The 27,310-nt window shown below is 37.2% G+C and overlaps 2 protein-coding genes across 3 annotated transcripts; both read left to right on the forward strand.

Annotated features, from left to right (window-relative positions):
* Nucleotides 1-66: 66 nt before the first annotated feature.
* On the forward strand, nucleotides 67-10,519 carry LOC113809661 (uncharacterized). Its single transcript, XM_027361319.2, has 13 exons — nucleotides 67-194; nucleotides 1,292-1,510; nucleotides 2,057-2,291; nucleotides 2,725-2,851; nucleotides 3,231-3,512; nucleotides 3,732-5,229; nucleotides 5,384-5,683; nucleotides 5,839-5,964; nucleotides 6,909-7,067; nucleotides 7,788-7,937; nucleotides 8,074-8,306; nucleotides 9,281-9,433; nucleotides 10,115-10,519. Exons 2-13 carry the CDS (start codon nucleotides 1,312-1,314, stop codon nucleotides 10,499-10,501), a joined length of 3,849 nt encoding a protein of 1,282 aa, XP_027217120.2. The 5' UTR covers nucleotides 67-194; nucleotides 1,292-1,311; the 3' UTR covers nucleotides 10,502-10,519.
* Nucleotides 10,520-12,301: 1,782 nt separating this feature from the next.
* On the forward strand, nucleotides 12,302-26,247 carry Spt5 (Transcription elongation factor subunit Spt5). 2 transcript variants are annotated; one of them, XM_027361331.2, is made up of 23 exons: nucleotides 12,302-12,452; nucleotides 16,029-16,116; nucleotides 16,599-16,931; nucleotides 17,138-17,272; nucleotides 17,484-17,578; nucleotides 17,832-17,969; nucleotides 18,165-18,399; nucleotides 18,607-18,697; nucleotides 19,304-19,415; nucleotides 19,923-20,181; nucleotides 20,513-20,624; nucleotides 20,765-20,967; nucleotides 21,093-21,184; nucleotides 21,353-21,548; nucleotides 22,024-22,149; nucleotides 22,296-22,521; nucleotides 22,638-22,938; nucleotides 23,129-23,232; nucleotides 23,358-23,483; nucleotides 23,728-23,892; nucleotides 24,127-24,245; nucleotides 24,390-24,491; nucleotides 24,995-26,247. In XM_027361331.2, exons 2-23 carry the CDS (start codon nucleotides 16,045-16,047, stop codon nucleotides 25,121-25,123), a joined length of 3,471 nt encoding a protein of 1,156 aa, XP_027217132.1. In that variant the 5' UTR covers nucleotides 12,302-12,452; nucleotides 16,029-16,044; the 3' UTR covers nucleotides 25,124-26,247. The 2 variants fall into 2 exon arrangements, with proteins under 2 accessions (XP_027217132.1, XP_027217140.1); XM_027361339.2 differs by having other exon boundaries at nucleotides 24,130-24,245.
* Nucleotides 26,248-27,310: the final 1,063 nt, after the last annotated feature.

Genomic DNA, 27,310 nt, shown 5'->3' on the forward strand with positions numbered 1-27,310 from the left:
ATAATATTACTACCATTATTATTATTCGAAAATGAAAACATCACACTTATCATCAACAGATGATAACCCAGCGGTCTCTATTAGTAAACAAAGAACAGCTGACTCCTTCCTCCTCTTCCCGATGTTGCTGCTGAGGGAAATGCGAGGCGTCTGACACGTCTAACTATATATATGTAACCTTTTAGAAAATCGAGGTGAGTTGTTTTAGTTGCCGTCTTCTTGTTAAAAGAATTGTAGCTGTCTTGAGGGCAATAGTAGGTCTCGTGGATGCGATATGAACTTCGGAAAATTGCAGTCGGAAGTTTTAATCATAAGTATCAGATGTACTTGATGTTATTTTTCTTCATGTTTTGAAGTATATGTTTAAGGTAGAGTATTTAAAATCATGAAGATTTTTTGTTTATGATAACGTGACTCTCACATTTAAAGTTCATAATTGTTCATGGAATATGATTGTCAAATAACTCTTTATGTTTGTCATTTACAAATTGTCATAGATAAAAAATATCATAGGATTTGTAATGTAACATGATAATAAAGTGTATTGAGTTTATAAACTGATGAAACTGAAGACACTGGCCATCTATGATGTTTCTTGTTTGATGTAGAAAGATGCTACTCACAGCTGTTCTTCAGACCCTCATATTTCACTGGTAAATTAATGGACTTTTGTTTAATTTATATACACTCCTAAAGAAGAGATCCATTGGTTGAAATATGAGATCTCTGGATGATGAGTTTATCAGTATTTAATAACTAATGAAAGCTATCTATAAATTGATAAGCCAGTCTTATCTGTTTGAATACTTAGGTGTAGTTATGGAATACAGTTATTTTACTAAAACTAAGTGATTGAGTGCATCTATTGATTCTCTATTGATAATCCTAAAAATCTTTTATAGCTTTTATTATTAGTTTTCTTTGTATGTCTCAAACCTTTGTGTGTGTGTGTGTGTGTGTGTGTGTGTGTGTGTGTGTGTGTGTGTGTGTGTGTGTGTGTGTGTGTGTGTGTGTGTGTGTGTGTGTGTGTGTGTGTGTGTGTGTGTGTGTGTGTGTGTGTGTGTGTGTGTGTGTGTATGTGTGTGTGTGTGTGTGTGTGTGTGTGTGTGTGTGTATATTTACTTGTGCATAAGCGTGCACGTGTGCATGTGCATGTGTTTGTGTGTGCGTGCATACATGTGTGTGTGCAGGTGTCTGTGTACATTATTCTATGTATTTGAGGTATAAGTGTATGTTTTAATGGACAGGTTTATAATAATTCATATTTATGAAATATTTATTTTCCATCTAGATCCCACGAGACTGCCAGCCATGGCTCTCAATCTTCTGCCCAACAATGCCATGACATTCACGGAAAACCAGCATGGGACGGCAGTCTTGGAAAAGTTGCGTAGCCAGCGCGAGTTAGTGAGGTGCTGTGATGTCATCCTGCACGTGGCCAGCAAGCAGTTCCAGGCACACCGCTGTGTTCTGGCTGCTTGTTCTCCCTATTTCGACTCTATATTCAAAGGTTAGGTTCCTGTGGCCTTGTTTTGGTTCCCTGAGTACTTATATATATATATATATATATATATATATATATATATATATATATATATATATTTATATTTATATATAATATATATTTATTTTTTCCTCCTCTTCTTCTTTTCTTTTCTTTTTCTTTTTTTCTTTTTTTCTTTCTTTTCTTTTCTTTTCTTTTTTTAATTTTCTTTTCTTTTTCTTTTTTTTTCTTTTATTTTCTTTTTCCTTTTTCTTTTTATCCCTTAAGATTTGATTGGATATGAAGTGCAATGTAATTGCAAGAATATGATTAATAATAATGATCATGATAATAGTGATAACAATACTAGCTATAATGATGATAATGATAGTTTGTTGATTGCTATTTCTGGATAGAATGAAGAGCATTACAGTGCAGTTTCATTGTATGATCCATTGATATGAGAGGCATCATAGTGTGTAAATTGCAAAAGTATTATAAAAGATTCAGTTATTGCTCCTTTTATAAAGAAGTAGGTAAATAATTTTTTTTTTCTGGTATATGTTATGACAGCCAGCAAAACAGTGAAGGAACAGTTGAACATCAGCTCTCAGGATCCAGAGGTGTTCCAGTGCCTCCTGACGTACATGTACACTGGAACAGTTGTGGTGGACAAGACCAATGTAGCCGAGCTCTTGCGTCTGGCAAACAAACTGCTCATTGCCAAGCTGAAGGAGCACTGTGCAGAGTACCTAGAGAGATACCTAGATGCAGCCAATTGTTTGACAGTGAGAGATATGGCCACTAAGTGAGTATGTTCCCCTTTAGAATAGCAAATGAATACATTTTTATAAGACTTGAGATATTCATAGTGTTTGAAACCAGTCAGAATGATGTATCTAAGATATCGAGAGATTGAACCACTAATGACTAATTCCTCAGCCAGTCCTCACATTTTTAAGTAGATGGTAGATGTTGTGCAGCTGTGCAACAGAGTTCAGAATAGTAACTGCAAGGCACAGAAATTAAGGGAAATTTAACTATTTTCTGTTTGCACATCAGATTCCCATCTCTGTTTTGTTGAATGTGGGACATTATTGTGTGTGAGATTGTCTTGAAGTGTTGTCGTATTATGCTTAAGCAAAGATGGAAAGAGAGAAGCTGTTAGCTGAACAACAAAGTTTAGAAGTTACTTTAAGGATTACATTTTTTTTCTGATCACATTTATTCTTTTTTTTCAGATTTAACCTTGAATCCTTAGAGAAGACAACTGGGGGGTTCATCAGCACTCACCTGGCAGACATTGTGGAAGGGGAGGAGGTGCTGGAGCTCTCACACACGCAACTTGAAGACTTCTTGAGGTGTCCGGTAAGGACGAATGGCAGAGGCCTGAGTATCTGGATGGATCCCTGTTGCATTTAGAAATTTTAAGTTTTGAAGTTGCTTTAGTTTGATCAAAACTTGAGGAGATTAAGTTTTATGCATAACATTCAAGCATAAATATACTTGTATTCCCTCAAAAATAGTAGCCAGAGAGATGGAGATGAATGACTGAGTAAATGTAAGTCCTCAATGTGGCGTGTGGTGCATTTTTGTCTAGCAATCTTGCTGACCTGTGCTTAAATCCATCATCACCAGGTAACCCCGCCCATTCCTCACACACAGGGGGTAATTTAGAAGCAAAATAATCAGAATAACCATTGTCACAAATGGAATAAGTTAAATTATTGATTATTATCTTTTACAGAGCTGGGCCTTAGATGAGGACCAGACCTTGCTCTTGGTGACACGCTGGGTTCACCACAACCCCAGCAGCAGAGAACGCAACCTACGAAGTCTCCTCACCTGGGTCCAGTGGTGCCGACTGAATCCCCAGACGGCTATCAAACTGATGCAGACCCATCCTTTGTACTCCAACTCCAACTCGCTTCTGGCTCTTTTCTTCTTGCTGGATGCTCTTAATGATAACCAGCTTCTTCCCTCGGACTTCCTTGCACCTTTCTACAAGTTAAAAGCAAAGTTCTGTCAGGTCAGAGGATTTGTTCCATGTTTCTATTTGATGTTCTATACAGTTGTATTAGTGGTTATGCAGTTATTTTTCATCATATATTTTTGCTTTTTGAAAGTTGGCACTCAAAAAATTATTTTGTAACAAGAATGAATGTAACAAATTTATAGGTCTTCTATGACCAGCTATACCATCACATCCTTAACGGTATGTTTATAAAGCTGTCCCTTAAATTTTCAGCCTTCTGATTCCATGGTTGACAATGAGAGCTTCCTTAGTCTGGCCATATCCACTGCAATTGACGGCCTCCAAGAAGATCAGCTGACAAGTAACAGACCTCCTGAACCCTTAGTCACAAACACAGACTTCCCCTCCCATGCTGCCCATCCCTCACAAGCTATCCAGGAGGTTTCCTCAGACATGGAAGAAAATCAGGTTAATGCAGCAGCACTAGGAAACCATCATAAGATTACTGATTTCCATGTAAGTTCGAGGAGAGGCTGTGAGGACGCTGAGGCAGAGCAATGCCCCCAGTACGAGTTATGTCGTGTGGTGGGACACAGTGCAGAAGACATCCACATCAATCAGCCAAATGTTGTGTTCTCACACCCATCAACATCATCGACAATAGTTGGAACCCATGCACACATATCTGAGGATTCCATTGGCGAAACTACATCGGCTGAAGACATAAGCTTTTCCTGTGATAATCAGGGTCACTTTGGCCCACCCCATGCACGTACCATGACACTGTGGCATCAGGAACCACAGTACGCTAATGAGGAGTCGCTTTCCTCTGATTCTAGTCATATGTACCAAAGACAAGTTTATGAACAAGGTTTTACCATGAAGGTCTCAGATTCATATAATGCTAGAGTTAGTGCTCCGCTGGTATATTCTAGCAGAGAAAATACACTGAAAAATATGTCATATTATGTAAGTAACTACAATCCTGAAGATGACTTAACAGTTTCTGATGATCAGAGCACACAGTCTTTCCAGTATGAGGAAAATATGAATCCAGGTTTGAACTGCTACCCATGTCGACCTCCAGAAGAAAAAGAAAACCAACATCTGATCCTCGAACCTCACCACAACCAAGAGAATTATACAAAATCATACTATCAGGATGATTCTGCTAGTGCTCAGGACATCAACTGCAATCAGCGGGAGTTATATTACAATGAGAATTCAACTGACACTCAGATATCCAACTGCCCACAAGACATGACAGTCCAGCACCAGTTCTCACAGTGCCAAAAGATGAAGCAGGACCCAAGGGATGAGAAGCAGTTGATGGACATTGAGGACCAAGGTGACCCTGCTCTCCAGGACAGATTTCCAAATGAGGAACAGCATTATGATCACTACCTGAAAAGCATATCAGAGGAAAGGTTTCACAGGGCCCTCTCCAGGCCTAGTGAAGAATCTCTGGAAACCATTAGACAGAGGGACATCGTACCTCAGAACATGGTATCAGATATGAAGCACGAGACTTCAGAGTGCAGTCTAGATGCAAGAAGTGTGATGAATGAGGGTGATCGAGGTCCATTATACAAGAATTGTGTTGAAGAGAGAAACATGTTTAATGAGGCTGAAGGTTCTGGAGACCGAAGAAGCTTAGAGACAGAACTGCCCGAGGGCATCACTCCTGACAGCCTTCAGCCTATGCCTGCCCTTGATGCAGATGCTACTCCTCGCCAGGTCAAGTTTAAGATCAACAGAACTGTAAATTCCGGTGTGTATTGTCTATTTGAATCTTTCTGTAAAATTAGAATGTTCTCAGTTTACATTTCTTAATTTGTATTGTTCATTATTTACAACATAAATCATTAGATTTTCAATACTGTGGCTTGATTACATTGTCTTATTTCATTTGTTTTACTCTATAGGGAGTCTTTCAGGGTTTCTATCAAGTGGAAGCCAGGTCATAACACCACCAGAAGACTTGGGACACTCCAACAGGCTGGTTGTCAACACAGCTGACTTGCCGCATTTTGATGGTGATAGCTTAAACCCAGATGATCCTGAAGCGATAGTCCAGGAGGATGAAACCGCTGTCATAGATAAGGAGGTTGAAGCCAGAGAGTGCCAAGAGGAAGAGACAGATGGGTCAGAGGGGAACTTAGCACAAAGCAAGGAGGCATGGAGGAGGACAAGTTCTCGGATCAAGCCAGTGGAGAAAGCAAAAGGTGTGTAAATGACTTCATGTCAAGTTTATTAATGCAACCAAAGAAATGTTTATTTTTGATGACAGGATACTTTTAAAATATGGATTATGAGGATTATATTGAGTTCTCTCATTTCTTCCCTCATATATATATATATGCACATTTTTTTTCCATAGGGGAGGATAAACCTGCAACAACCGAGAGAGCGTGTGAACTGTGCCAAGCAACGTTCCCTCGCATCAAAGATTACTATGTCCACATGAGAGGCCACTTTCCAGGCCCGCCCCACCGCTGTGACACATGTGAGGATACACTGTATTGGAAAGAGTCCAATAAGAAGTATATTTTTATTTTTGGTCTAGTTTTTAAGATAACAGTTGGGAAAAAAAAGTGGTAAAACAACCAGTTTTTGAGTTGCTTTTTATAAGTGATTCAGCTCGGATTCAGCATCAACAGTACTATTTCACTAAATGAGTGTCCTTGGGCTTTTTGGAGTAAGAGAAAGAAGGGCCGGCATATGATTCATCTAAAACATGATACAGCATATTATACGTAAAAGACAAAAAAGTCTCATTTGATTAATCTAAAGAATACGATATAACATGGGTGATATTCTTGATACACAAAAGGCTAGTTTAATCATACAGAATACAAGGTATGGCTTGATTTGCAAATGATGAACTTTGAGCTGCTTGAACAAAGTATGTTGAGCGGCATGTTTGACAGCCTTGATTTTCAGGTTTCCTTCACAAAATTTTTGGGTTTCATTGCTTTAGGTCGTAGCTCCTTGTATGGTTTTCTTCTCTGTCAGTTGTCCTGTTTTTTCTTTATTTTCAAATTTTCATTCTTTCCCTTTCGTTTTCTTTTCTTTCTTTCTGTCATGTATGGTTTTCTTCTCTGTCAGTTGTCCTGTTTTTTCTTTATTTTCAAATTTTCATTCTTTCCCTTTCGTTTTCTTTTCTTTCTTTCTGTCTTTTTCCTTTTTCTTTTCATTTTATTTTCTTTCTTTCTTTCTTTTTCATTAGGTCAGTGTATGATATCCTTCAATATGTCAGTTTCCCTGTTTTCTTTCTTTTCTTTCCTTCTTTCTTTCTTTTTAATTTGCTCATTATATGATTTCCTTCTATATATCAGTTATTCTATTTTTGTTTTTGTTTTCTTCTTTTTATTTTACTATGTTTTATTAACCTACATGTATAGGAGAAATACAGCAAGAGAACAAATATAACTCTTATAACCCTAACAGGTGAAGCATCTTTCAAGCGCATTTATCACCTGTTGGACCATCGGCTAACACACCAGGAAACCAAGACCCACAAATGCCCGCACTGTCCCTTCAGCTCCCACAAGAAGTTCAACTTGACGGAACACATGGCACTCCACTCCAAGAGCAGGAAGTACAAGTGTAAATATTTTTATGCTTTCTTTATATGTGTATTTGTGAGTGAGTAGAAGTGAGTGGTTAATTGTCAATGGTGATAAAATGGAAATTTTTATTAGGTTGTTAAGATGGTGTGTTTGGTCAGTACTTCTCTATGGAAATGATGCTTGGATGATTAATGCTTATACAAAGAATTATTTAAAAGCTATAGATACAATAAGATCAGTGGAATCTCTCTTTTTTGTTACTTGTTTTTTCGGCTTAGGTCTATCATGAGAATTGTTTATCCAATGTGCTTGCCTCACTGTGCAGAGGTTAGTTTTTTATGTCCCTGAATTTGTCCACACTTGATGTCAGGAAGGACTGCTTATCATGCATGGGTGGAACTACCACAGCAAAATACAACAAAGTCCTCAGGTTTGAAATGAATTTATCTGCTTTATACTTTGGAGAAATGAAGAATAGAAGGTATAAGAGCTTGGGGCCACAAAAGAAGTAATTGTTCTTACATGATATGCTAATTACAAAGACAACAAGTTTCTCCCTGTTACATGGAATAAGATTCAATTCAAGATGTAATTTCCAATGTGTGTGACAAACATAGTACTTGAAGAATAATAGGAAGGTGGTAAGATAGATAGTAAGAGAAAAGAATGAGAGAGAAAAGCATGCATGCATATTATTGATACAGAGGAAGGCCTGTGTTATAAAGTTTTGGTGATAACATTTTCTTGTATATTTCAGGCAAGACCTGTGGTGATACATTCTCTCGACTTCAAATCTTGAAGGTGCATGAGACAAAGCATACCAACGAGCGACCATTCCTGTGTGAGACATGTGGATGGTCAGGCAAGACAAAAAATGCTCTCATTGTACACACCAAGATGCATACAGGTATAGAATCCATACATTTTTGTTTAACTGATGTTGTTTGTATATGTGTATTGGATATCTCTTATGCATCTTCATGGAGGACACTTATGTACAGCTGGTATTCAGGCATTGATTCCTTTGTTTGGTGTTTTCGCAGGTGAACTCCTCAGGTGCCAGTTCCAGGACTGCAGTTATACCACAGCCAAAAAGTCACACCTCAAGGAACACATGCAAGGACATTCCAAAAGCCGGCCGTTTGTGTGCAACACGTGTGGCCGCAACTTCATTACCAACAGTCACCTCCGTCGGCACATGAAATTGCACCTGCCGGAGAAACCCTTCAAATGTCCGCAGTGCGACTATTGTTCAGCCAGGCAGGACAGGGTCAAGGTAGGATCCCTAGGTGTTTGTTCAGTGTTCTTTTGTTTTGTGCAGCTCTTCGTCTGCCTCTTTTTCTTCTCTTCATTCTCCTTCTCCATTTCCTTTTCCTTTTATTTTTCCTTGTTCTTTGCCCCCTCAGCCTCCTCCTCCTCATCCTCCTTATGACTCATGCTTGTCACTCCTTATGACACCTAATCTTCATTCCTTATGACACCTTCACTCCTCATGACACCTTATCACTTCTTATGACACCTGTTTGTCACTCCTTATGACACCTGCTTGTCACTCCTTATGACACCTGCTTGTCACTCCTTATGACACCTGTCCTCACTCCTTATGACACCTGCTTGTCATTCCTTATGACACCTGCTTGTCATTCCTTATGACACCTGTCCTCACTCCTTATGACACCTGCTTGATACTCCTGGGGCGCCTGTCCTCACTCCTTATGACACCTGCTCTTCACTCCTTATGACACCTGCTCCTTACTCCTTATGACACCTCTTCATTCCTTATGACAACTTCACTCCTCATGACACCTGCTCATCATTTCTTATGATATTTACTCATTCCTTGAATCACTTGCTCACCACTCCTTATAACACCTGTCCTCACTCCTTATGACACCTGCTCTTCAATCCTTATGATACTTGCTTATCATATATTCATGCATCTGTTCATCACACCTCATTACCACCTGTTCTTCACACCTGTTCATCACACCTCATTACCACCTGTTTTTCACACCTCATTACCACTTGTTCTTCACACCTGTTCATCACACCTCGTTACTACCTGTTCTTCACACTTGTTCATCACACCTCGTTACCACCTGTTCTTCACACCTCATTACCACTTGTTATTCACACCTGTTCATCGCACCTCATTACCACCTGTTCATTACACCTGTTCATCACACCTCATTACCACTTGTTCATTACACCTCATTAACACCTGCTCATCACACCTCTTCCTCACACCAGGTTCACATCAAGAAAAAACATGCCCCAAAGGAAATGGCGAAGGCCCCAGCACGCAAGCGGCAGGCCAAGAAGAAGAACTCTACCCTCCACACAAACGACCAAAATACCGAGGAGGTCCATAAGGTCATCGCCAGTAATGCTGATTGTTCGCAGGTGTGTAATCCTCGTATTTCTGGTGTCTATTCCTTGTGCTCCATGTTACTTACATGTAGTTCATTTTAGGTTCTTGCATGTTATTGTTTTTTCTGGGTTGTATAATGATTACAAGTAGTTTACTGTGTTTTTTTTTTTTTTTATCTCGTAAAAGTGCCTTATAGTTTGTGGTATTTTCATTTAGATCACTGTGAATCATGAAAGTTCATTATAGTTCCTTGTAGTTCATAATAGGGTACTTTAGTTTGCAGACATTCCTTGTAATTCAGGGTAGGTCATCATATTCCTTGGAGTTCATGGTAGTTCATAGAAGTTCCTTGTAGTTCACTGTTCAGTGTATTTCCTTTAGTATTCTATGATTCATTCAGTCAAGGATTTGAAGACTTTAGTACCTAATTTTATAATCTTGATTGATGAGTATTTCCTTATTTATTATAATAATTTATTCTTTCAAAATGTATTTTGTGTAATTATACTGTATGATAAGGGACAATGGGACTTCATTTTAAGCAAGGAATAATGATGTTAGTATATGGGAAGTGTATTGTTATTATTTGAAAGATTATTATTTTTGTGTTTTATTTATCTTTCACTATTTTTATTGTCTTATTTTTTTTTCAAATTTACTGATTTATATTTTATTTACACAAGTATTTCAACTAGTCCTTTTACTTCTTTCAGGGGGACATCTTTTCAGACCTGGAGAATACGAATGTGTCTCTCCAGCCACAGCTCCCCAGCACCCCTCCTCCGACAACACTCTCAGAATACCCCCCAAGCCCCTCCTATTCATACCAAACCCAGTCTGCCGCTGAGGACCCACTCATGATAGTTCCAGACATGACCTCAGTGACAGAGGGGTTCACACAGCTTCCCCAAGCCTCGCCCTTGCACCGAAACCTCAGCTCAACCCTCAACTACGATGGAAGTTACCATAGCCCACAGTATCAGACGTCACCATCACACTTTGCGTCACTTTCCCCTTCCCATGCAACCCTCTCATATGCAAACGGACACCATCAGGAAGAAAGCCCTCTCAATTTTGCAGGATATATGAAGTATGATTAAAGCAATTTGTTAAATAGTCTTCTTATTTTTTCTTTACCTGAATATGTCTTGTAGGGTGTCAAATATGCTGATACAAAGAGCAAAATCGTGTAAAAAGAATACAATGAAAATAGACAACCATGTAAGAAAATAAGAAAAGCCTAAGTTGAATAGAAAATGAAATACTTCTAAAAAGTTTATGCAATTGACTGGTGCAAATGGAAGCATGGAAGGTGTTTTAATAAATATTGGTAATGTTGATATAATGATCACAGTATGAGTGATGATAATTTTACCAATAACATTGACAATAATGTTAGTATTAAAAAAAAAAATCTTGGAAAATTCAAGGAGTGGGATTATCAGGTGAGGTCAGATAGGCCTACTGACTGACTCCTTGGTAAGTTATTATTATTGTAGACAAAACTACAGAGATAGAGAGAGAGAGAGAGAGAGTGAGAGTTTGAGTGAGTGAGTGAAAGAGAGCCACACACACATATAGATATATACATATAATATATATATATATATATATATATATATATATATATATATATATATATATATATATATATATATTTATATATATATATATATATATATATATATATATATATATATATTTATATATATAAATATATATATATATATATATATATATATATATTTATATATATATATGTATATATATATATATATATATATATATATATATATATATATATATATATATATATATGTATGTATATATATATATATATATATATATATATATATATATATATATATATATATATATATATATATATATATATATATATATATATATATGTATGTATGTATATATAAAAATATATTTATATAATGACGCACACACACACACGCACGCACACACACACACACACACACACACACACACACACACACACACACACACACATATATATATATATATATATATATATATATATATATATATATATATATATATTTATATGTTTTTATATATATACACACACACACACACACACACACACATATATATATATATATATATATATATATGTATGTATGTATGTATATATAAAAATATATATATATACATATAAACATACTCACTCATACACACACACACACACACACACACGCACACACACACACACACACACACACACACACACACACACACACACACACACACACACACACACACACACACACACACACATATATATAGATAGATAGATAGATAGATAGATAGATAGATACATGTATACATACATGTATATATATATAATGACATTATATATATATATGTATATGTATATATATATGTATGTATATATATATATATATATATATATATATATATATATATATATATATATATATATATATATATATATATATATATATATATATATAAAAATATACATGCATACATACATACATAAAGAGGGGGAAGACATGCTCAATGGAGCTGTTGAAATGTAATTCAAGTCTCAGGTATGTCTCCTAGGTTCTGGCACGTTCACTTGCATTTTAAAACAAGTAATACTGCTTTCACAAAATCGACCAATAAAAATTCCCGCGAACTTGAAGTACTCCAAAAACCCGCGAAAATACCCCATCCCTAAACCCAGAATAATATCAAAATTAGCCTTTAAAACTCTCCCTAATTATCGTTTTCGAAACGAAACCATACTGTTCGCCATATTCGCCATAATATGAGGAAAGATAACAAAATCCATAAAAAATCCCGAACCGCCATGCCAAAAAGGAACCACGCGCCCGGTTCAATGGCCGACGCTCAACTCGGCCTCAGTCGCTCGGCCATCTTGGGTGAGGGAGGACCTTGTGCGTGCTCCTCCGCGTTAAATTTCTCTCGGTTCCTCCACGAAGCTTATTTCTGGGATTTTGGCGACGCGGGAATCCTCTCCAGCGCACCGAGAAGGAGGAGAGACCCGAAAAGGTGGGGAACAGCCCGTATTTTGGCGCCGGGAAGGGGAAATAAGGAGGGCGGTGATTTTGCCGTCTCGATGCGGGAGAGAAAAATATGTCGGGTTATTTTGATTTTTTTCTCTCCTTTTATTCTTATTTTTCTTATTAATTCCTCTTATTATTATTACCTTTAAAGTCTTATCTCCTGTCTTTTTCTTCTGGAAGAGTATTATATTCCGTAAATAAGTTCCAATTAAAGAAATAAATAACTAAAAAATGTCTTGAAAATACGTAATGTTTACAAATGTTTTTCGTAATTCCTTTTATTATTTCACAACCTTTTATGACCTTATTTTATCTTAATCTTCACGTAGTCGACCATTTACGAGTTAAAGAAGTTCTGTATAATTAATAAATCGACGAATTTGATGAAGTTTTTGTTTTTATTATCAGTTGTTATCGTGAGTTTTCAGATTTGATTAAAAGGTCGTTTTTTGTTGGGTTTTCTTTCTTTTTTTTTTTTTTTTACTTTTTATGATGTGTTAGTGATGATTTTTGTCTTGTTTGTGTTTGTTTGTCTGTTTGTTTTTGTTTGTGTGTGTTTTTTGTTTGGTTGATTTGTATGTTTATTTGGTTTATTATATATTTATTGTTTGGTTTATTTATGGTTATTGTTTGGTTTATTACATATTTGTTGTTTGGTTTATTTATGTTTGTTTGGTTTATTTCATTGTCTATTAGTTTGTTTGTATGTTTATTGGTTTGTTTTGTTTGTGTTTATTTGTATGTTTACTCTTGTTTGTTTGTAGAGTGACAACACATTTCTGTCAGTCTGGATCTTTAGGTGAACAAGAATACAAAGACAATGTTTGCAAACGAAGGAAATGAAAAAAATGAAACGCGACCCCAGTAGGAAGAGAATGAAAGTTTGTGACGATTATGACCCACATGGGATTCCCTGTGAGATGCAACAAACTAAATGGAGATTTTTTTTTTTTTTACGTCTCTGTGGCGGGGACAAAACGTCATGTCTTAATCTGTTCCTAATTAATTTATTTTGTTGATTTCTATTCCAGGTTGGCTCGGATCGGTTGACGTGACTTTGGGTTGAATTTGATGGTTTTGACTGTACTGTATAATATTTTGTGCTTTTAGTACATGTAATGCAACATTTTTCACTTGAAGATCAGGATGTTTGTCTTAGATATAGGGTAATTAGGATTTTGCTTTTATAATTATTATTTTTTTAAATTTGAAGGTTTTTTCATGAACAATATTCCTGAAACTATATAGAATATTTGATTTTAACAAGGGTATTTTGATAAAATATATAGAATATTTGATTGTAGCAGGTGCTATATATTGACTGGTGTAACTTTAATGAAAATTGCGCTGAATTACTTACCATAGAGACAAGGAAAATTGTTTATTTTGCCAACATCTTTCTCTCACCAGTTTAAAGTACAGTGTAAGTTACCAAGACGACGCGTGGAGATAGAGGAAAATGGACATGCTCATCTTGTAGAGTGTAAAAAATAGAGTAAGGAGAAACATAGTTTAAGCTGCAGTGGCCTTATATTTACTGGTAAATGATGAAAATGTCGCGTCGCATTGCGAGATGCCTTAATTGCCACCAGGAAAGATGGCATTAGTCCACAACACCTTCATGCAGCCAGAGTTCTTAATGTCCATTTTCACTAAGTTTGCATGAAGTGCTGATAAAGGGAGTATAGAGGGACTTGCACCCCCTGTTTAGGGAACAGTTACCTAAAATACTCGTATTTGTCAAATATTTTTCGAGCCATACATTGCATCTAAATTGTTGCATTTCAGTTTGAAAGATGAAAAACATGGGTTGAAGTTGTCATGGGATATGGGGAGCAGATGCTCCGATTGTCATAGGGAAATGTTACAAGAGCACTTGGCGTGAGAGTTTTAGGCACATCTTGCCTGAGTTGAGTTTGGTTGCATTGAATTGATTTTGGTTGAGTGGGACTAGCTCGAGCTGAGTCGAGTTTGGTTGCATTTGGTGTGCGTTGGGAAAAGATAGAAGGGAATTGTTTATTATTAGAGGGTTTAATAGAAAGGTTTTAATAGGCTGACTAGATTAGTTTTAGAGTGGCAGTCGGACCAGCCACTTTACCCACTTTCTGCGGAATACCCAGGCCTGACCTAGTCCTTTTGTTTTCATATGTATGACCTCACCTGCTCTCTATCAAAATCAAGGAGGACCACAGAAAATTCCAAATTCTTGTGAACTTATTCTATGTGCTGTATATTTTCTCCTTGGTTGAAAATATCTTAGGATTGATTGGGTTAGACTGTATTCGTTTGGTTGAATTGCTTTGAATGGATCTTGTTGGTGTAATTTCATGTTTAAGGTCCGACTGTGAAGACTACTGTAGGTGTTGTAAATAGTTACATTTGTTATTGTTGTTCCAATAGTTGCTATTATTTTTGTTTTTGATCTTATTGTTTTCATTTTAATTGTTGTCACTATCATCATTATTGTTGTTGTTATCATTGGTATTTTATCATATTATTGTTATTGTTATTGATGTTTTGTTGTTCTTGTTGTTATTAGTTGTATTAGTATTATTGTTGTTGTTAATGTAGTTATTATTATTGTTGTTGTTATTGTTATTATTATTGTTTTTATAATTACTGTTATTATTATTATTATTGTTTTTATAGTTATTGTTATTATTATTATCATTGTCATCGTCATTAACCCTAAGGCGCCGGGTATGACATGTACGTACATGCCATTGCCCGTTGTGTGTGTTGAGTTTATTAATTGTTTTTACATAAAGATGGCCCCACAAGTACTGTCACCTATGAACCAATTGCGTGAACTATGTCTCACCTGTTTAGCCTTTTCCTTGATTTTTTATATTTTCTAATATTTAAGACTGCTGTTAGTAATGTTATTATTATTATCATTTATTATTATTATTATTATTATTATTATTATTATTATTATTACTATTACTATTACTATTACTATTTCTATTTCTATTTCTATTACTATTACCCTATGATCATCGCATCATTTTGCAAAGGCTGTCAAAAACTAGCCATTTCTCTCCACCCCCACCCACCTGCACTATGATATAGGGATAGTTGATATATCTTCGTACTGCTTTAAACGATTCCTCCAGCCACACCCACCATAACATTACACCCTGATTTGCCTTAGCCTCTCTTTTCCCTGAACCGATCTGTGCATGGTGAATGAGTTAAATGTACGAATACTTGATTATGAGAGAGAGGGAGAGAGTCTAACAGGTGTTGATGTCTTGCTAGGTGATAGGGTGCAGATGGGTATGTTCTTGCAAGAATTTAATAGTGAGAGGGGACAGTGTTGGTTCCCTTGGCTGTTTTTTCTAAATGAAGTGTGGGATGTGGGTACTGGAATGGGAAACCTGGTACAGTTTTTTAGGACATTTTATCTTAATGCTTTATGTGTTTTTAGTTGCTTTTTGAAAAATTATTTTACAGATATCTGGAGTAGACATAAGTGGTCTTTGGTGTCAATATTGTCAGTATTGGCAACCTGGCACCTTAACCAAGGATTACCTGATATTAATGTATTTTACTTTACTAGGGACTAGCTAGCCAAAATGTCGGACAGCGAGGCTAGCTACCACTCCGACTCCGACCATGAGAAGTCCAGGGGAGGAAGTGATAGTGAGGTAAGGGCTTGCAATTTTTTGGTTGTGTATTTCTTTCCTTAGTGTTATCTTTTTTCTGTCTTTTTTCTCTCATCTCTCTGTGTCTGTCTTCCTCTCGATTTATAACATTATGATTATTTTCATGGCTTTACTCTCGAAAGGAAAATGAAATATTATGTGGCAACACCTTATTCAATACCATGAATAGTTTCAGGTGTTTAGGCTTTTATTTTGGCTATTAGTAGACTGCTACCTTCTCCAGTTTTGCCAGTAATTTTTTAGGTCTGTACAATTCATATTTGATTCAGAGTGATTTCTTTCACCTGCATAAGAATTTGAATGCCAAATGTTAACCACTAAAATCTCATTTATAGCGATACAGACTGTTCTGTTTGTTCATTTCTCTCTTGTCATATTTGTACGATTCTTGCTTCCATCCCAGATTTAATTTCACTTGAGCCAGAGTACTTGCTGTAGTTTAATCTAATTACTGCTTCTGACAGGGAGAGCAGCGCAGGAGTCGTAGCCGCAGTAGGAGTGGCAGTCGCAGTGTGAGCAGAGGCCGCAGCGGCAGCAGAAGCAGAAGTCGCAGTGCCAGTGGGAGTAGAAGCAGGAGCCGCAGCAGGTCTGGGAGCAGGAGTCGGAGCAGGAGCAGAAGCAGGAGTCGCAGCAGAAGCCGCAGCCGTAGCAGGAGTAGAAGCAGAAGCAGGAGTAGGAGTAGGAGCAGAAGCAGAAGCCGCTCAGTGAGGTCAGATGAGGCGGAAGAGGCAAGGAGTGGCGAAGAAGAAATCAGCGGAGATGAAGAGCCGGCGGATGGGGAGGATCTTGCCAACTCAGTGGGTGGCTTTTATTTTTTTATTCCTGTTCTTATATGAAAGTAAATATTAGTGTTTATAAGCTGTCTCTCTAACAATATCTATGTAATTTAATGATTACAGTGAATATTTGCTCTTTATTTCACCAACCTTTCTATTTTTCCTCTTTCCCAATATGTGTGTATGTCATTCAACAACTTTCTATCTCTCCCCCCTACTTCATCCAGGAGTATGACAGCGAGGAGGATGAGGAGGATGACCGCCAGCCTAAGAAGAAGAAGAAGAGAGGAATGGTGTCTGACTATTTCCTGGAGGAGGCCGAGGTGGACGACGACGAAGGGGAAGATGATGACGAGGATGAGGTGCGTTGGTCTCCCTTGTCTTGTCCGGATGCTGTTGAGTGGCTCTGGTTATTATTTTTTTGAGGGTGGTGGGAACTTTATTTTGGAATATCCTTCTTATGGTTGTTACTTCCTGAGACACTGTGCAATGCAGAAAAGGAGGAATGTTTTCTTACTTTAGTATTTCTTTATTGACTCGTTAGTTTAATCTATTTATTTATTTTATAAACAGGGAGACTACTATGATCTACTGGGGAATGAGAAGGAAGAAGTGGGTGTTACAGCCAGGGAGATTGAAGCAAATCGCCGTGCTCACAGTGTGTGGGAGTAAGTATTTGCTTTTGTATTTTTTGAATAGTAAATTCAGCTCTGATAGCTCTCATATATCTCTTATATGATTGTCACAAGAAAGTCATCATTGACAAGAGTGCTGATACATTTGTTTACTTTGAGGAAAATTATGACCAATGTTTTATATATATTATATTTGTAATTTTACCATTCAGAAGAGAAAGTGAGAGAAAAACTTTGATTTATGGCAAAGAAATGTCCAACTAATTAAACACTTCCATTTCAACAGCAATGAGCGAGAGGAGGAGATTGAAGAATACTACCGTCGCAAGTATGCCGAGGAATCGTCGGCTGCCATGCGCTTCGGCGAGGGAGGTGAGGAGATGAGCGATGAGATCACCCAGCAGACTCTCTTGCCCGGTGTGAAGTGAGTGACTTTGTGTTTGTCGTTATTGATATGATTAGATGAAGATCGGAATTACAAGTGGAATTTGAATAAAACCTCGTGTATATATATTCATATGCGGCATATTTTCATCAAACTTGGGAATTTGATAATGATATGATTTTGTGTTATATCAACTGAAATGAACATTCTCTTGACCATTCTTTTCCATTACAGGGATCCTAATCTTTGGATGGTCAAGTGTCGCATTGGTGAGGAGAAGATCACTTGCTTGCAACTGATGCGCAAAATGATTGCTTACCAGTTCACAGAGGAGCCGCTGCAGATCAAGTCTGTGGTGGCTCCAGAAGGAGTGAAGGGGTACCTCTACTTTGAGGCCTATAAGCAGACCCACGTCAAGGCTGCCATGGAAGGCGTGTCGAACCTCAGGCTGGGGACGTGGCAGCAGACTGTAAGATATTTAACAGTTTTGAGTATGATGGATATAATTTTGAAGAATGGCAAAATATAAAAACTAAGGATTGTTTAAAAATGATCTTACAATGATAAGTAGGAAACAGTCTGTAATTGAACTGGTGTGTGAACTTAAGTATTGAAAGAAAAAAAAGAAGAGGGACTTCTTGTGATTCTAACGAATGCTTCTTGTAAAATCTTGTAGATGGTGCCCATCAGTCAGATGACAGATGTGCTACGTGTGGTCAAGGAAGTGCCCACTTTGAAGCGTGGAGCGTGGGTCAGGCTGAAGAGAGGTGAGTTCCTTTTATTAGCATACTGGGGGATTTTTTCTTTTTTTTCTTTTTCTTTTCTTTTCTTTTCACCTCTTGTAAGATATTGGGTAATAATTTGGATTGGTGTTATGAAATGTCATAGATTCTGAGATATGTTTGCAGTTTGATCTGTAAATCCTTTCAAAAACATGTTGGATTCCTAGTATATGGGTGATTACACAGCATTAATTTTAAAATATGGTACCAATGCAAGCCCATGTTGACATTACTGGGGACAGTCTTTGACCAAGTCTTAAAGAAATAGTGCATTCTTGGTGTCAGAAACTGTTGATAGGAATATCCTTAATTTTTTAACCAAATCTTTGGCTGTGCTGAAATACAATCTTACCAATTTTCTTTTTCTTTTTCTTTTTCTTTTTTTTTTTTTAGTCTGAAATATGAAGATTATCTGGTATGTAAGACTGGCTGGTGAATGACAGATGTTCAGGTGCATAGTTGCAAAAAAAAAGGAAACTTCTCTTTTGCTAAGAATTGGATAGCTCCTTTCACACCTAATTTCTAGAAGATTACAAGTCCATTCATAAAGGAAAACCTCTATTTTTTAAATGACAAATTGCCTCTTTCCAGGTATCTTCAAGGATGATTTGGCTCAGGTGGACTACGTTGATGCTTCACAGAACAATGTTCACCTGAAGCTCATTCCACGTATTGACTACACTCGCATGAGAGGAGCATTGAGGTAAACCATAGTGGGGAGATATTTTTATTTTTACAAATTTTTCATGTCTTTTAGTTTTTTTTTCCATCAGTGTTTTTCTCTATAAATGTATTTTGGTCTGTCTCATTCTACTTTGTCATTGCACAGAGGTGTTGTTTTAATTGAAGTAAATTCAGTTATATAAAGAGTATAATCTTTAAAGTAAATGTAGTTAAACATGAACCTATTGATACTGGATAATTAGTTTGTTTACATTGATTTTGTTTTTTGTTTTCTTTACACATGAATGCTTTCATGAACTTCATGCAATTTCAGTTCAGAAAAGCAATTATCTGTCACTCGAAAACTGCTTTTCCTGATTCAGTTTTTATAATATGATTATTTGTAATTGGTTTCATATCCACTTTTTTGTTACTCTTTTATTGATTAGTTTTGTCATCTTTTTACTTAATCTTTAGTAATTTTTACTCCTGCATGTGAAGCAATATAAATTTGGAAAAGTTATAACCTTGTGATTGCATCCAACAGATCTAGCCAGTCTGACAATGACCTCAAGAGAAAGAAGTTCCGCCGGCCGGCACAGAAGCTCTTTGACATCGATGCCATCAGGGCCATTGGTGGTGAAGTTACACAGGATGGTGACTTCCTCATCTTCGAGGGCAACCGTTTCACTCGCAAGGGATACCTGTACAAGACCTTTGCCATGTCGGCCATCATGGCTGATGGTGTCAAGCCGACACTTAGTGAGCTGGAGAAGTTTGAGGAGCAGAGTCTGGCAGATATGGAGGTATGCATCCTGCAAAGGGTCTGTGGGATCTGGAGTGGGTGTGTGTACTGAAAGGATAAGCTAAAAGGAGTACTTAGGTTCCATATACTGAATAGTTTTGATTCCTGCTCAACCAGTTTGTTAGTTGGTCTCACAAGAATGAATATATAATGTTGTTTACAAATTTGTTTATCAACTAAGTCTATGAAGTTATGGTCAAAATCATTATTCTTTTGATATAGACAGTTATATGCTCTTTCTTCAAAGAAATTGCTTTAAATTTCTCTTCTTCATTGGAGAGAGAGTGGTCAGTAATCCCAAAACTAATTCAAACTCCCAACTATTTCCCCAGCTCACCACCTCCAATCGTGAGGATGAAGGGCACAGCTTTGCACCTGGAGATAATGTTGAGGTGTGCGAGGGTGAATTGATGAACTTGATGGGCCGCGTCACACGTGTTGATGGTAAAGTATAATTGTTGGTTTTTGGTCTGTATTGGCTTGTATTTTTTTTCCTACTGTTTGGTGTCTACTTTATTAGTATTTTGAAATTAATTATTAGATTTTATTTGCATTAGAATTAACTTTATTGTTTTGTCTTTCAGGCAACAAGATCACCATCTTACCCAGGCACGAAGACCTCAAGGATGAGCTTGAGTTCATGGCTCATGAGTTGAAAAAGTATTTCAGTCAGGGAGATCACGTGAAGGTGATTGCTGGCCGCTACGAGGGAGACACTGGGCTTATTGTCCGTGTAGAGGAAAACATGATTGTCCTCTTCTCTGACTTGACTATGCACGAGCTCAAGGTAAGAAAGTCTTCATTCCAGGTCATGATCAATTTTCTCTCTCTTTTCTAGCAAAATGGATTTGTTGTATTACAGTTTGGAGACCTGTGGTCAAATCTTGCTTTAAAACCCATTTTGGTTGGCAGGTCTTGCCTCGAGATCTCCAGTTGTGTGCGGACGTAGCAACAGGTGTGGACTCCCTTGGACAGTACCAGTGGGGAGACTTGGTATCACTAGAGTAAGTGTCTGCCATTTCTTGTTGTTCATGTACCCTTGATTTTCCTTTATTCTTGATTTCATTCCTTCATTTGAATTTTCCATTTCTGGTATTTTTCTATTTGATTTTATTCTCGGCTGTAAATCATCTAGAACTTGTGGTTTTTACACTTCCTCTCCCACCTCACAGTGCTCAAACTGTTGCCGTCATCGTGCGCCTGGAGAAGGAGAACTTCCAGGTCCTCAACATGCATGGTAAGCTGGTTCATGTCAAGCCCCAGGCTGTGCACAAGAAGAAGGAGAACCGCAGAGCCATGGCCCTCGACTCGGAGCAGAACACCATTCAGGTCAAAGATGTCGTTAAGGTTATTGACGGCCCGCATTCGGTAAGTTTATTTTTCATTTTCATTTTTTGTTGTTGTTTTTGCATTTTGAATAGTTTACTCTCCTTGTTTATAGTGATTATTTTTCCTTATTTCTCTCTTGGTCTTTCTGTAACATCATTCAAGACTGCTTATCATATTTATATAACCTGAATTGGAAAAGATATATTGATGCAAACATAAGACCTATAGGATTGTTACCTCATATATGTTTATTCTAACCCATGTGTAAGTTTCCGTAAGATATAAAAAAGGACAAAGTTCATCATGTATTTTATCAGTATTTATAGTGACTTATGACTCATCGGCATTCTCTCAGCTTACGATAGTCTTCATGTGTCTCTCTGGCATAGAGAGTCGGGAATTGAAGCATTAGATTAAAGTGAAGTCATTCAACTAAAACACTAACTTTTTTGTGTGTGTGTCGTTTTACTGATGAGAGTAATTTCACTAACATGTTCCTGTTTCTGAATTCCAGGGTCGTCAAGGTGAGATTCGTCATTTGTATCGCAACTTTGCCTTCCTCCACTCGAAGATGATGATTGAGAATGGTGGTATTTTTGTGTGCAAGACAAGGCATTTAGTTCAGGCTGGTGGTGCAAAGGTGAGTAACGATGTTGATTCTGTTACAAAAGAATGGCTACATATTTGTGAAATTTTAGTACCAGTACTACATTTGGCTCTTGCTTGAAGTAAAGTCATCTCCTTTTTATTTATGGAGACCTGTTATTTATCATTCTCTTTCTACAGTCCTCGGGTGGAGGCCTGGGAGTGGGTGGAATGGGCATGGGCACAGGATTCATGTCCCCTCGACTCAGCTCCCCAGCCCACCCTGCTGGCGGCGGTGCGCCTGATCGAGGGGGTGCAGACCGTGGCTTTGGGGATAGGAACCGTGGACGAGGACGAGGGAGAGGCATGGGCCGTGATCGCGGTATCATTGGACAGACTATTAAGATCACACAGGGACCGTACAAAGGTGATTTTTCCCCTTTTTGTGCAGTTTATTTCAATTGTGAAGCAGTATTGACAATATTGCCAGGATGACTGGTACATTGAAGGCAAAAATGCTGATCCACTTTTCACATTCTCCAGGTCACGTTGGTATTGTCAAGGATGCCACTGATTCGACTGTGCGTGTGGAGCTCCACTCCAAGTGCCAGACTATTATTGTGGACAGATCCCGTGTGGCAGCAGTGGGGGCCACTGCCAGGTCTGGATCCGTCACCTCCTATGCCCGCACTCCCACCTGGGCCGGCTCAGCTACTCCCATGTATGGCAACACTGGATCACGCACTCCAATGTATGGCTCACAGACTCCTCAGTACGAAGGGTCACGTACACCTCATTATGGCAGCATGACTCCATCACACGATGGGTCAGCAACACCTGGCAGGTGAGTCAAAAGATGGTTACCTTGCTCTTGGTTTATATCATTATATATCTTGATTTATGTTTAGCTTGTCTAATTTTAATATCAAATGTGACTGTGCTTTGTATTATCATATATGAAAAGGTAATTAAATTAATTAAAATTGGAGGTACTGTACTTCATCATATGATTTATCTTGTATATCCATCTCCAGACAATCGGCATGGGATCCTACCATCACCAACACTCCTGCAAGGAATTCAGAATTCGATGAATACTCCTACGATGATGCCTCACCTTCTCCAGCTTACAATCCTGGTTAGTAATAAGGGGGCTACTAAAGAGATACTCTCAAAAACCAATTGGTATCTGGTGTTTTCATAACAAATTCCACTCTTTTACTACCTTGGGATACTTCCTAATTTTTCCTTGAAAATACACAGGTACTCCAGGCTACCAGTCTGATGCAGGCCAGGGTCCATACACCCCTCAGACCCCTGGCACAGTGTACAGCTCAGACCACAACTACAGCCCATACCAAGCTGAGCCCTCACCTTCAGGATACCAGCGTGAGTTTTGATAGTTTTAATGGTTGACAATTAGAGAAGGTAAGAGTGAGAATGAATATCTATACAATGCAAGAGATTTATTGTATTGTGAACATACTCATTCTCATTCATACCTTTTCTACCTTTGATGCAATATATATGGTTCATTTTACAATTACTATTTACTTTGAATTTCAGATGATGAGCTGTTCTTGAAAAAACACATTTCAGCATTTTTGCTCAAGGTGTTTGTGTTTTATTACAGCTGGTGGAAGTCCTGCTGGATATGCTGGAACCCCAAGTCCAGGTACAGGATACCAGGGCTCCCCCTCGCCTGGATCAGGTTATGCTTCTCCATCTCCTCTGGCCTCGTACAGCCCAATGACACCTGGAGCTCCTTCCCCGTACAATCCTCAGACACCGGGAGCAGGTATGGGTTGCTGTGTTTCAGTTATATACAAATTTTTAGTCAGTCTGAATCTTTTTTGATTATATTTTTCTGTCAATATAATTATCATACTTATTATGATAATGATTATAATTGTAATTGCTTTAGATACAGTTATTATAACAATAATTTTGGTGATTATTATTATCATCATCATTCAGCACTCTGTCTTCCGTAACCTCATTGGAAGTATCTATCATACTTTTCTTGTCCCAGCAGGCCTAGATTCTCTCAGCATGCATGACTGGCAGACAACGGACATTGTGGTGAGAATCAAGGAGACCCATGATGACTCTGGTCTGATTGACCAGACAGGTGTTATCCGAGGAGTCTCTGTAAGTACCACACATTCTACCCCTTGTTCAAATTTTTGTTGTATATTTACATTTTTTGAAGTTAAATCAAACTGGAACTTCAGTTATCATTGAGGAATTTTTTTATAAGAGCAGAGAATTATTGCTGATATTTTCTTTTTACAGGGTGGGATGTGTTCGGTGTTCCTGCCAGAGGAGGAGCGAGTCGTCAATATTCTTGGGGAGCACCTGGAACCTGTGACTCCTGCCCAGGGTGATCGGGTCAAGGTCAGTGGGATTGATTGTGCTGAAGTTGCTTTTCTTCTCTTAGTTGAATATTTATTCCCCTGCCTCCCAGAATACCATTTTTCCCACTCCCTTTTTTTCTCTCTTTCTTTTTTCTTTTCTTTCAAATCTCCTTCACTTTCCCCTTGTCTTTGTTCTTGTTCTTTGTTTTCTTTTTCCCCCATCTTCTCAACCTTCACTTTCCTTTTGTCATTTTCCTTCTCCTTGTCCATCTTTTTCTTTTCCCCATCTTCTCCTTCACTTTCTTGTCTTTCTTTTTCTTTTTCTTGTTCTCCAGCTTCTTGTCTTTTTTTTATTTTTCTTGTTCTCCTTCAGCTTCTTGTCCATATCTTTTCTTTCTTCTGTAATACCTTTGAAATATAATTTGTATGCCTTTATGCTGTCCACATTTTAATTGACAGTGATCAATATTTAATATATTAATGTATCCTTACTGTACATATAATATCAACATGATTAAAAGAAAAAACTTTTCATCTTTCCAGGTAATCTTTGGAGAAGAAAGGGAACAGACAGGGAACCTTCTTTCGATTGATCACAGTGAAGGAGTGGTGAAGCTTGACCATGCTGATGTGAAGATGTTGCAGCTGCGCTACTTGTGCAAGATGAAATAAACGTCAGTATGCCTGTGAGTGCAAGCTTTTCTTGCTGATGCCATCAGAGAGGCATAACCCCTCCCATCCCCCCCTTTTCTGCATAAGGGCAAAAGATGTATGTAGGTCTATATATATGAGAGTAGAACTTTTATTTTTAAAGCAAGCTCGTTAAGCCTTGCTAGATTTGTGTGTTTGCAGGTGGCAGGTTGGCTGAGCTGCAGTCATAAGTGTAAATTGAATTATGTATTGGAAGTAAAAGAAAGTCCCTCAGTTGTTGAGTGGATTGGCAAGGTACCAGTGTCAAAGAGAGACGAGATTTAATGCTTTGATAGAGTAAGTAACATAATTTCATTCACATTTCCATGTACATCCATGCAAGTATCATGTTTTCATAATACATCTGATTATAGAGTACATACACAGATATGATTGGGAGTATGTGTATTGTTTATTTTGTTTTTTTTGCAGAATTTAAGTCAGTGCTGTAATGTTTGGTGAATGAGAGAGCCTCTAAGCTGTTATTATGTTCTATATGTCAAGGATGACAAGGATGTCTGTTGATAATTTAAGAAAATCAACACATTTATATCCCTTAATTTCAGAAATGTTAATTTCTTAATTGCATAATATTACAAGTGTTTTTAGTGGTATTACCTTTGATATAATAAATATCTGAACTAATTCTTTCTAAGCGTGTGTAGGCATGTATTCACCTAAAACGAATGTGATATTCTAAGGCCTGGTTTTAAAAAGTTATCAGGAAGGCAAAACTACTTGTGTCTCATTTTCATAATATCATATAGTTTTCTTTTATTATTACTATATTACAAAAACAAAAAGAAATATTGTGTTATATTTAGAGAAGGAGGGTTTCTCTGTATCGTTGTGAGCGTAACAACACTGCAAAGCAAAGACAGGCGGCAGTACCTGTACAATAAAATGTTTTATACACAGGAACTGGTTATCATTTTTGGATGTTTTCTCCACCATGTCAAGCCGAGGAAAAACTTCAGGCACCATCTGCATCCCAAGTCACAATGCCATTGGCCATCTTTATTTGATATAGTTGTATGAATCACACTTCACCTACTGTATATTTAACAGTCTAATGTTGAAGTTTTGTAATAAATGAGAAAATGGAATCATTGTTGGTTGACTCAATTTTTCTTTGATTTAGATTTGATTCCTGGCTGCATTATGTGTAGGATTATCCACATGGGTAAATGTTTCTATGGAATACAAAAGTATTTGACAGTTTAAGGAGAGTTCTGTGGAAGTATGTATATATATATATATATATATATATATATATATATATATATATATATATATATATATATATATATATATATATATATATATAATTTTTTTTGGGGGGTACTAGAGGCTAAGAGATAACTTGCTACAACTTCTTGAGGAAAAGGCATTATAATTTGGCAAGATAACTGTTTTACTCTGCATAAAGTGTCTATTTGGTCTCTTATTGATGCATAATTACCCTTAGCAATATGCAGATTAGAACTGTTGCACGAAGGATGATTGATTCCCAGCATTATAAAAAAATACATATTTAACAGGAAGAAATATATTCTAAAAAATATTCAGCTGTGTGCTTTTAGACCATATAAAGAAGAGAAATTAAAATATAAACAAATGTACTTCTCACTCTAGGTATGCAATTATTATACTTCGAAGTGAGTATACATGTTTCCGGTGGGAATATTTCAAAGTATTATTCTGTGTTAGTCGTCAAGAATTCATGTATTCTAAGTAAAACATGCACATGCAAGAACAAACCGGTACCTTCTAAAACAGGTGCGTGTGTATTGGACACCGATCCCCACAACCAGATATAACTGGAATTGGATACTAGTACCGCAGTGTAAGCCAACTCAGTAAGGTTTGTCAGTTGGAAAATTATGCAAGTTCCTAAAAAGGGAGCGTCATTTGTAAGATTCAATATTGACTGATTAGGAAAAAAATAATCATAAGTAGACAGAGTTGACGAAATCAAACGCGAAAATTAAGTCCCACTTTATACGTCCAATAAGTTGATAAGAATTACTTGAAAAGATGTTTTATCAAATAAGGTGGCAAATATGTAAGTATATTGCACAAAAGAGGTCTGATTTTAAACAAGGCGCAAAGAAATGAGGAAAAGATACATGCTAAAAGTATGCACAAAAGATATAGATGAGAATGAAG

Source organism: Penaeus vannamei, chromosome 6 (genome assembly GCF_042767895.1).
Source record: "Penaeus vannamei isolate JL-2024 chromosome 6, ASM4276789v1, whole genome shotgun sequence".
In the NCBI taxonomy this organism is placed as follows: Eukaryota; Metazoa; Arthropoda; class Malacostraca; order Decapoda; family Penaeidae; genus Penaeus; species Penaeus vannamei.

Coding starts and splice junctions, on each gene's coding strand:
- LOC113809661 (XM_027361319.2), top strand. CDS start 1,312: ATGGCTCTCAATCTTCTGCCCAACAATGCCATGACATTCACGGAAAAC. Junction 1,511..2,056: donor TTTCGACTCTATATTCAAAG/GTTAGGTTCCTG, acceptor ATGTTATGACAG/CCAGCAAAACAGTGAAGGAA. Junction 5,684..5,838: donor GCCAGTGGAGAAAGCAAAAG/GTGTGTAAATGA, acceptor TTTTTTCCATAG/GGGAGGATAAACCTGCAACA.
- Spt5 (XM_027361331.2), top strand. CDS start 16,045: ATGTCGGACAGCGAGGCTAGCTACCACTCCGACTCCGACCATGAGAAG. Junction 18,400..18,606: donor TGGGGACGTGGCAGCAGACT/GTAAGATATTTA, acceptor AAAATCTTGTAG/ATGGTGCCCATCAGTCAGAT. Junction 24,492..24,994: donor CCCAGGGTGATCGGGTCAAG/GTCAGTGGGATT, acceptor TCATCTTTCCAG/GTAATCTTTGGAGAAGAAAG.